An 11145-nucleotide genomic window follows, 5' to 3' on the forward strand; every position below is an offset into this window, starting at 1 on the left:
CCCCCCCCCCCCCCCCCCCCGCAATCTCATATTTCAAAATTTTGAACGAAATGTCTTTATTTTGGAGTGATTTTTAATTTTTAATTTTAATTTTGATTATTTGTTTAAAGGAAATGTATGAATCAAAATATTCTTGTTCACACATATTATTCATTCGGCATAATTTTTTTAAGAACTAAATTGTGTGTGGCATAAGTTATGTTTTTTTGTCATAATTTATGTGATAAAAATATATCTTTTGAATAAGTATACGAAATATATTAAATTCTATGAACTTTTTTATTTACAAGTTCAATATTGGCATAATACATAAAGAGGACCTTTAACTTGGCATCAATTCACAACTATGACCTTAAACTTTGCTAGTGCACAAGTAGACACTTCAACTATCCAAAAATTTAACAATTAAACACTCTAATCCTACATGGCAAAGTGCGTGAAACACACTTCAATTAGGCGCGTCAGTGGTAAAAATAAAGGCGCCCAACAGTAAAAAAACGCTTAAATGACTCTTCTACCCTTAATGAATCTCTTTCATATATATATATATATATATATATATATCCTTTTTTAAAATCAAAATCTCACTTTACCCTCTTCTTTCTAATTTCTTCAACAACTTTTTGCCATTTTCCTCTCTTTCTTCACAATTTCTTGAACAATTTTACATTTGATTCGAAGGATGAAATGTAGGAACTTAGGTTAGGATTTTGTAGAGAAGAAAGAGGAAAACGTTGTTCTCCGTTATAAGCATAGGGTCAGAGTTTTTAATTGATATTTATTTTGTTTTTATTTTCAGTTTTTTAATTGAAAAATTCACGTGTATTTATTTTAATTAGTTGGCAGCCATGTAGAAGCATTTGTATATCATTATTTATTTTAATTAGTTGGCAGCCACGTAGAAGCATTTGTATATCACGCACTTTGCCTGGGATATACGAGTGTTTAATTGTTTAAATTTGTGATAGTTAAAGTGCCTACTTGTGCATTGGCAAAGTTTAGGGTCATAGTTGTGAATTGATGCCAAGTTAAAGGTCCTCTTTATGTATTATGCCTATTTATTTTATTTTTATTTTCAGTTTTTTAATTGAAAAGTCCACGTGTATTTATTTTAATTAGTTGGCAGCCACGTAGAAGCATTTGTATATCACGCACTTTGCCTGGGATATACGAGTGTTTAATTGTTTAAATTTGTGATAGTTAAAGTGCCTACTTGTGCACTGGCAAAGTTTAGGGTCATAGTTGTGAATTGATGTCAAGTTAAAGGTCTTCTTTATGTATTATGCCAATATATTAACATTGACCATGTCTCTAAATTCAAAAACACGATACGAAGCTATTCTAATTATCATAGATAAAGATATATTATGAATTAAATATTTTATGATAATATTATTTTATTTTTTATATGAGATAACTTATTTATCATTTTCATTAAAATAGTGAAATAAGATAATCATGCGATTAAATAATACTCATTAACAGGATAAAATTATTTACAAATATTTAAAAATTATTATTCTTATTCCACGAAATCAAACTAGAGACTGAATCATTAAATTCCAAAACGGCTAAACTTAATTAAATCAAAGATTTAGCTCAGTGATTAACTTTTAACGGTCAAGATAATGCAACGTCATTGCGTACGACTTTTAAACACATTACTACGCTATTTTAAATCAAATATAAGCCGTCTGATTAACCCCATTATAAGATCCACTAATCCACGTTGCATTGTGATTATTCCCCCTCTTTTATAAAAGGAAAAATCTTCGACAAATATTCTTACCATATTTATTAATTCTCTTTATAATTTGAAATAATTACATATTATCTCACTCTTTAATAATTCTATACCAAATTTTAAGTGAAATACACCTAGATACATATATTTTGATTATCAGATACTCTAAAATAGTGAGGAGGTGAGCAAGATAGGAGGAAGGCAAGCTAGATTCTCAAATACATGCGAGTTGTACTAGATATATGTATCTAGGATATCAGATACAAGGAGAGAGACAATTACATGTGAATTTACTTGAATATAATGTATAGAATGAATTATACTTAATTTTGACTTCATGTATCTGAAATACATGTATTTGGACATATACATATAACACATGTATCTGAACGTGCTAGATATGTATCCAAAGTTCAAAATTTGGTAAGATTCGTAAGATCACAGACTAGCGTAAATCTAACTAATTATTCTTTATCTAGAGAAACTCAAATTCAAAAAATTATAATTAAAGATGAAAAAAACTAACTTAAATCCAAAAATTCTAATTGAAAATAAAAAAATATGTATCATTTCATCACAATCCTCGTTGATCGAGAAAAAAGCACTGTAGTACTACCTAGTAAAATAATAAAAATACATTATGGTACCTATAGAAATAGAAAAATGGGATTTTTGCCAAAAGCACTTTTTGAGTTCCAGACTATTTTAGAGCCTCATTGTGATTGACAGAAAGTGACATGGATTAAGAACGTCTAGGTTCTCTTCATCTAATCTTTGAGGGTCCCAAAAAATTAATTTTTTAATTAATATAAATATGAAAAAGAAAAGAAATTTATTGGAATTTTCCTCTTTTCTTGATCTTCCTTGTTGATTTCTTTCAATAAAAAAAACGAGTAAAAAGGGGACAAATTAAAGGTGCTGTCTTTCTTCTTCAACACAAAGAATAGAGTCAAAGAATCTAATGAGTGTAATGGGGTTTTAGTCTTTCTTCTCTTGTCTACTCACTGAATATAGTAATAGTGGGTCATTTTTTTTGGGGTTTTCTTGGTTTTTTGTGGGTGTTGTTGTACTAACTTGAGGTTTGACAAGTGTGTGTATGTGTGTGTGTGTTTTGGGGGTTTCCCATTTCAAGAGGTGGAATTTTGGCAAGAGGGGTTGTGTCTTTTTTGTTTTGTTGGTATCATTTTGACATAAAGTTACCTACTTTCACCTTCTTGTTTCATTCATCTATCTCTTTGTGCAATTAAGGGCTTTTAAAGATTCATTTTTGGGTCTACTTGTATTGAAGATTCTTGAAAAAAAGTAACTTTTCTGTGATACAAAGAATTTCCTGTGGAGATTTTAAAGCTCCACAGGAAGGTGTTTGTCTTTCCAAGATCATCCTGATTTGTTATCTGCAGATTTTTGCTTAAGGTCATCCCTTTTCTAATCTTTATTCTAGTTTTTGGCTCTCTTTCTTCTAAAGGTTAGAACTTTGATGTTGTTTTACTAGTTTTTCTGTTTTTGTTTTTGGTTTCATTTTTGCTGAGTGTACAGAAGAAAATCTAGGGAAGGCCTTAGTGGGTGAAGGAGTAGTTTGATGAATTTAGTTTAATTGAAAATTTGGGAACTTGAGTCAAAAGGGTATGCTAGATCTTTAGGCATGTATGTATGTTAGATCTAGGCATGTGACAGATCATTTTTATTATTATTTTATTGGGGCTTATGTTATCTGGGAATACATTTAGTAGAGGCTTAAGCCAATGAGATCTCATTCTTGTAACTTGGCTATTAGTCCAAGGGTTGTTCTGCTTTCATCTTAATTCAGTTGATATTTCCAGATAATCAAGTTTTGCTTAGTGGATGGACTGAAAAGGGGGGATTGAGATGTTGGCAATGTTAAGGTTGTTGTGTCTGGGACTGTTGATTTCTTTGATCATTGTATCTGTTTCAGCTAATGATGGTGAATTCTTCAATTGTTGTGATGAAGATGGTTTTTGGAGTATACATACTATTTTAGACTGCCAGAAAGTGAGTGACTTCTTTATTGCTGTTGCTTACTTTTCTATCCCTCTTGAGTTGCTTTACTTCATTAGCCGCTCGAATCTTCCTTTCAAATGGGTTCTGGTTCAGTTCATTGCTTTTATAGTGCTTTGTGGATTGACACATTTGCTCAATGGATGGACTTACAATCCTCATCCTTCTTTCCAATTGATATTGTCCCTAACCGTTGCGAAAATCCTTACTGCCCTTGTATCTTGTGCAACTGCAATCACCCTTTTGACTCTGATCCCTCTTCTCCTAAAGATAAAGGTCAGAGAACTTTTTTTGACACAGAATGTTTTAGAGCTAGATCAAGAGGTTGGGATGATGAAGAAACAAACAGAAGCTAGCATGCATGTCCGTATGTTGACACACGAAATTAGGAAGTCACTTGATAAGCACACAATATTATACACTACTCTAGTTGAACTTTCAAAAACCTTAAAGTTGCAGAATTGTGCAGTTTGGATGCCAAATGAAAGTAGGTCACAGATGAACTTAACACATGAATTAAGCCCCAGTTCTGCTGCAGGAAGTCATCGTTCACTCCCAATTAATGATCCAGATGTGTTGGAGATAACAAAGAATAAGGGGGTAAGGATTCTGAGGCAAGATTCAGTTCTAGCAGCTTCGAGCAGTGGAGGATCTGGTGAACCATGTGCTGTTGCTGCAATTCGGATGCCACTGCTTCGTGCTTCGGACTTCAAAGGTGGGACTCCAGAGTTGGTTGACACTCGTTATGCCATTTTAGTTTTGGTTCTTTCAAGTGTTGATGAGAGAGTCTGGAGCTATGATGAGATGGAGATAGTGGAAGTAGTTGCTGATCAGGTGGCTGTGGCTTTATCCCATGCCACTGTTCTTGAAGAGTCTCAGACGATGAGGGAGAAACTAGAAATGAGAAATCGTGTGCTTCAGCAGGCTAAAGAGAATGCTATGAAGGCAAGCCAAGCAAGGACTTCGTTTCAGAAGGTGATGAACAATGGAATGAGGCGGCCTATGCACTCAATTTTGGGTTTGCTCTCCATATTTCAAGATGAGAAAGCAAGCTCTGACCAGAGGATGATTGTTGACACAATGGTGAAAACAAGCACTGTTCTCTCAACACTAATAAATGATGCAATGGAAATATCTGCAAAAGATGATGGAAGGTTTCCAGTAGAAATGAAGCCCTTTCAGTTGCATTTACTGGTTAGGGAGGCTTCTTGTCTTGTTAAGTGTTTGTGCGTCTATAAGGGATTTGGGTTTTCTACAGATGTTCCCACTTCTTTGCCTAATCAGGTGATGGGCGATGAAAAGAGAACATTTCAGGTTTTGTTACATATGGTAGGACACTTATTAAATGTCAGCATTGGAAATGGCTCTGTTATATTCAGAGTGGTTCTAGAGACTGGAGCTGAGACTGGGAATGACAAAGTTTGGGGAACAAGAAGACCAAGCACGACAGATGAATATGTGACCATAAAATTTGAAATTGAGGTTAGCCTTGAAGGCTCTCAATCAGATAGCTCAATCTCCACTATTCACTTTGGTGGAAGAAGGCATAACAGCAAGGAAGTAACGGAAGGCTTGAGTTTCAACATGTGCAAAAAGCTTGTTCAGGTTGGTTAGAATACTTGACGTTGTTTCCCTATTGTTCTTTTCATTATGTTATTCAAATTGGTTTATCTTGCTAACAAGTATCTGTAGATGATTAGAGCTCTTGATCATGAGTAAGAAGTAATGTTCATGGCTTGTGTGATATTCATACGTGCTGGCATGTAGGTCTCCGTATAGGTATTAACTATGACTTTACCTAGAGATTTAGGGGTAAGTCTGAGCTGCATGCTATATTTGTAGTGGTAGAGAAAAATAGTAAAGTGAGCTCATGTGGAGTGTCTGACATCGAGAGAATACACATCATAATCTAATTTTAGATTGTTAAAATGTGACGATTTGTTGAAGTGTACCAAACATTTGAAACATCCTAAGGTGGAAAATGCATAAACCTAAATGGTCAGAGGAGTTGCATGTTCTTGCATAAAAATTGTCCCAGGGTTTCTTAGAAACGCCACACAATGTCAAATTATTTGAGTTGAATGTGAAGGATCTGTCCTACTCCCTTGGGGTTCAAGTTACCGGTAAGATCACCTATTAAAGAAAGAAGAAGAGGAACTTGACTAAGGGGGTGTTTGGATTGGCTTTTTTTAAGTAGCTTATTAGCTAAAATCCATAAGTTGGGAATACCCAACTTTTGGCTTTTAGCTTATTTTTGTACTAATTCAGCCTAAAAGAAAGTGCTTAAAAGCACTTATTGTCTTTCCCAAATACCTTCAAAAATAAAAAAGAGCTTTTAAGCCAAAAACTATTTAAAATAAGCCAATCCAAACACCCACTAATTGAAAATGCAACTCCCCTCTTTTCTTATCGACCACTACTTAACTGAACCGTCTCAGAGAATAAGATGCAGCTTGAGGATTTCTTTTCTTGTGCAGAAGATTGTTCTTTAATTACTGTTCATCTGGAAATCTTTAGGTATAGAGCTTTCTAGGATGCAATATGCCAGAATGATATTTGTCCGGTTTCCACAAGTGTACCTATTAACTGCCAAATCTTCCATATGTTCATATTATGCTGGCATCAACCTCTTTGTGCTTGTGTTCTAGTGGAACCGATTCTGAGGGAGAGAGCATATGCAATTAGAACCCTCATGACTTGAGAGACTGAAGTTATTTGATATTTCTTTAGAACTCTATTTTACCTCTAAATAAAATTGAAATAGGGAGAGATCAGTTCAGAGAGATCTGAAACCCATGAAGAGACTGACTACCATAAACATAGCATTGTAAGTCAGCCTTATACTGATAAAAGTAGGACTGATTTTTTTATTTCTTTTGATAACCGTGGTGTCCAAGCCATCCCAAGTCCTCGACTAATTCACATGATACATGCTACCTTCCACCAACATAGACACCGGGCAACTTTGTTCATTAAAACTTGGACAGATAGAAAGAAATCACCTAGGTTTTTTTGCCTTCAGTGGGCATTGAACCTGAAACCTCATGGTTCTCAACCCACTTCATTAACCACTAGGCCATACACTTTGGTACAAAATATGTACATTGAATGGGTAAGATGTTAGTTAGCTTCACCTTAGTTCCTAATGTGAAACTACACACAAGCATCTTCATTCAATAATCATTAGATATGCAGCGTTCACTTTTGCATGCACCAGATGTGTGTGTGAGAGCGTGGGAAAGAAAGGGCTGGGGGATTGGATATAGATGAGAATGAAAGATGTGTTTTTAAGGATGCAGATAATGATGTTGGCTTCAATTAATTTGAGCTCAAGGAACCAGTCTTTGCTGGTTTGTGGCGGTGACCTCGTAGCTCTTAAACTAATCCAAAGTGAGCAGGGAAAGTTCAGGATTTCTTCCTTTGATAATTTCTTTCGGATTTCTTCTGTTGAAAATGATATTGGCAGAACTTATAAGAAACTCCAGCATATGCAGAAAATGGTACCTGTTTTAGAGCCTTTTATGGGTGAGATAGACTGGAAACCCGTACTTGTATGTATTAAATCAGCTAAATAGGAATGTTGAAGAAGAAAATTCGCTGGTTGAGCTTCTGAGCGCTCAAATTTTTTCGATGTCTAGGTTTAATTTGAGAAAATAGTAGCTTGACTAGCTTCTGACAATGAACTGGTGCCTATGCATTATATACAATAGTAGCTTGTGACAATGAACTGGTGCCTATGTATCATGTGTTTCAGATATATACTTTCACTGCCTATGTAACATGTAGCTTCCAATGCAATTGGTACTCCTTGGGCTTCTGCAGACAGCATGGCTACATCTTCTCCTTTACCTTCTTATTTTTAATATTGGAACTTTAGGGTTTGGATTGTAGTTGTATTTGCTTTCACTGAATGAACCTCCATAAGAAGTGTGTTAAATCAAGGAGAGCTTTCAGTTTGACTCCATGCTCTCTGTCTGCGCAAGACCTTGTAAACGAATCTAAATCAGTCGATTGTCAAGAAGATTTTTATCCCCGTGTGACTACAGACCATTCCATTTTGAAATTATAACATCCATGTTTTTCAATGGGAAATTGTGAATGTCATTATATTGTGCTTTTGTTTATTAACTACCCCCTATTGGCTGAAACTAGTGTGAACACGGGGCTAATCATTTTCTCCTTTGGTAAGAGGTTTCATCCTTAGAATTGATTTCTCTTGATTTTTGAATTCTTATTCTGTAAAGTTTTAAGATGCTTCTTGTAACAGCACCACCAACAACAACATACCCAATATGATCTCACAAGTGGGGTCTGGGGAGGGTGAGGTGTATGCATACCTTACCTCTACCTATGTGGGGTAGAGAGGCTGTTTTTGATAGACCATCTGCTCAAGAAAAGTGTTTCTGAAAACAACTTTACGCTAGATGCTGCTTATGACATTAATAAATAATCCAAACAGGAAAACTATTTCGTTTTTAGTTTTCTTACCTCTGCTATTTGAAGTGGTAAGTTGCTTGTGAAGGTGATGAAGTACTAGCCTGGTTACCATATTGCTTACTCTGACCTGTATTTCCTTTTTTTGGGGCATAAATTTTCAGATGATGCAGGGAAATATATGGATGTCCTCGAATTCCCAAGGCCATGCGCAAGGGATGACACTCATTCTCAGATTTCAAAAGCAGTCATCTTTTAGGAAACGCATGTTTGAATATAGAAATCCCTTGGAGCAACCGATTTCCAGCACAATGTTCAGAGGCCTTCATGTACTCCTCACTGATGACGATGATGTAAATAGACTGGTAACTAGAAAGCTGCTCGAAAAACTAGGTTGCCAAGTAACTGCTGTTTCAACCGGTTTTCAATGCCTGAGTGCTCTAGGCCCTTCACTAACAACCTTTCAAGTAGTCATCTTGGATCTTCAAATGCCAGAAATGGATGGATTTGAAGTGGCATTGAGGGTGCGTAAGTTCCGCAGTCGTAGTTGGCCGTTGATCATTGCCCTGACTGCTAGTTCAGAGGAACAGGTTTGGGAGAGATGCCTACAGGTGGGAATGAATGGTCTAATAAGGAAACCTGTTCTTCTACAAGGCTTGGCCGATGAACTTCAAAGACTCCTTCAAAGGGGCGGCGGTGGTGATGGCTTGTGAGATGTTAGTACTAATGGTTAATAACAAACTTCAAAAGGTTCCTGGAAAACATGAGAGGAGACTTTAATATATCATATAACCATATAGAGATAGCTTTACATCTTTATTAGATGAAACAAGCTTCTTACTAACCATGTAGCTACCACCAATTTCCATTATGTAACTATATAGGTCTGCTTGCAATTCAGTTCTCTTGGCTTATGTTGAAGTAAAATATGTCAAGATAGTGGTATGGGTTCCCATCATTTTTTCCTCAGAAACAGAAGAATGTTACTGATTTGAAAAGAAATTTTTAATCCTTGCAAGCTGATACTTGTTCCTCGCACATTGTTAGTTTTGGATACAAACATCATGAACTTTGACTAGTGCTTTTTTTTAAAAAAAAGAAGCATGATGATCGGGCCAGTGTGTGCATACCTCGACTAGTCCATTGAGTACCTGCTACCTTCTCCATCAAACACGTGTATTGTGTAACTTTACCTATCAAGAGTTGGATAGATGGAAAGAAATCTCACTTTATTGGCTCAATAGGCCACATGCTTGGATGCTACTTAGATATGATATTATTTTTACATGAAACAAGAAGGAAAAGTGTTACTAATTTGAAAAGGACTTGTACTTCATAAAAAAAAGACCAACTAATTTGAAAAGGACTTGTAACCCTTGCAAGCTGATACTTATTCTTCCCATATGATCTCATTCAATCCATGTGGCACTGTTATCGTTGAACGTTTTCTCCTGGCAGGATCTTGTGCTTCTATTCAACTCTAGGTTGCGCTTGTTTCCGGGCAAACTCAAATCCAAATGGACCGGGCCATTTTTTCTCACAAAAGTGCTCCCGGAGCGGTTGAGCTTGAGAATAGTGAAGGAACAAGGTTCATGGTAAACGGGCAAAGGATCAAGAACTATCTGGGAAACACAGAGCAAGAGGTTGTTGAGGCCTATGTTCTTGATGAAGTCTGAGTAATTAAGAGGCTTCCGTCGTGTCGCGACGTTAAATCAAGCGGTGCTTGGGAGGCAACCCAAGATGTACAATCTAGCCAACGATAGGTTTTTGTTTTCCATCTAGTATTGTTCTTTGTTAAGTTGATTCTCTGTATTAATTTAGATATGTGTTTGAGTTTTGTATTAACGTTGACTAGAATTAGCATAGGGTCCGTGTCTAAAAAGTGTCCAGAAAATGTAAAAAGAATAGTTTAATGGTTGCTACATGTTTCAAACTTAATTACCTTTTTTAGTGATGCATAAAAAGAAGAATCTTTTTCAAAATTATATTTCTAGGAATGTCCATACAAAATGTAGAATACATACAAGAAAGTACAGACAATAAGCTAGAATAGCAGGTTAGGTTACTGATAGTGTCATAGTGAAACTGACTGCATAAAGTCCATGTTGCTTTTTATGTATTTGGTTATGTTTTATTGTGAAAATTGAAAAAGTAATTTTTGTTTTCAAAGTAAAAAATAATATGTATTTGGTTATGTTTTATTGTGAAAATTGAAAAAGTAATTTTTGTTTTCAAAGTAAAAAATAATATGTATTTGGTTATGTTTTATTGTGAAAATTGAAAAACTAATTTTTGTTTTTAAAGTAAAAAATAATATTTAAAAATTGAAGTTGTGTTTGAAAAATTTTACAATGGTAGAGGCTCAACCAACAGTAGTTGTGTGACCCTCCATCAATTAATTGACACTTGGATAATGTGTCTAATTTTTTACCTTTATATCATCTCTCTCCTACTCACCCTTTTTTTTATTCATTTTCTTATTTTCTTACTCCTAATAAATATTTTTTAACTTCATTTTCTTAAGATGTTGATATATTGAATAAAAGAATTAATAAATATTTTTTTATCACAATAACTAAAAACGTTTTTAGGACTGAGTATTTAAAATCCTCATATCATTCAATATTTTTAATAATATCAAATTAACTCAAAAATGTTTAGTGTTTTCTCAATTACTAGCACCTAAAACAACAAATTAATTCAAATTTAGTTTTCCATATTTTTTTAAAATTCTATTTTAGTTCATATATTTATAGTCATTCTCTTAACATAGAGTATCTGTTATTTTTCTTAATTTAAGTTATAATTTTTAAAAATACTTAATAGAAAAACGTTGGAAAATATATATTATAACTGAATGTACGTAAAGACACGAAAAATGAATTCTAATAATATTAAGGTTGAATGATATTATTATTATTATTATTATTATTATAATAATAATAATAATA

At 34.4% G+C, this 11145-nt stretch overlaps 1 protein-coding gene across 2 annotated transcripts; it reads left to right on the forward strand.

The window, feature by feature from the left end:
* The first annotated feature begins 2587 nt into the window (after nt 1-2587).
* LOC102602170 (protein EIN4) lies at nt 2588-9215 on the forward strand. Of its 2 annotated transcripts, XM_006350888.2 has the most exons (3): nt 2588-3157; nt 3565-5365; nt 8359-9215. In XM_006350888.2, exons 2-3 carry the CDS (start codon nt 3611-3613, stop codon nt 8905-8907), a joined length of 2304 nt encoding a protein of 767 aa, XP_006350950.1. In that variant the 5' UTR covers nt 2588-3157; nt 3565-3610; the 3' UTR covers nt 8908-9215. The 2 variants fall into 2 exon arrangements, with proteins under 2 accessions (XP_006350950.1, XP_006350949.1); XM_006350887.2 differs by having other exon boundaries at nt 2588-5365.
* Nucleotides 9216-11145: the final 1930 nt, after the last annotated feature.

The sequence above is a fragment of the Solanum tuberosum genome, unplaced genomic scaffold (assembly GCF_000226075.1).
Source record: "Solanum tuberosum cultivar DM 1-3 516 R44 unplaced genomic scaffold, SolTub_3.0 scf00131, whole genome shotgun sequence".
In the NCBI taxonomy this organism is placed as follows: domain Eukaryota; kingdom Viridiplantae; phylum Streptophyta; class Magnoliopsida; order Solanales; family Solanaceae; genus Solanum; species Solanum tuberosum.

Bases quoted from the DNA above. Each gene is read 5' to 3' on its own strand.
- LOC102602170 (XM_006350887.2), top strand. From the start codon at position 3,611: ATGTTGGCAATGTTAAGGTTGTTGTGTCTGGGACTGTTGATTTCTTTG. The intron at 5,366-8,358 runs GTTGGTTAGAAT...ATAAATTTTCAG, and splicing joins TGTGCAAAAAGCTTGTTCAG to ATGATGCAGGGAAATATATG.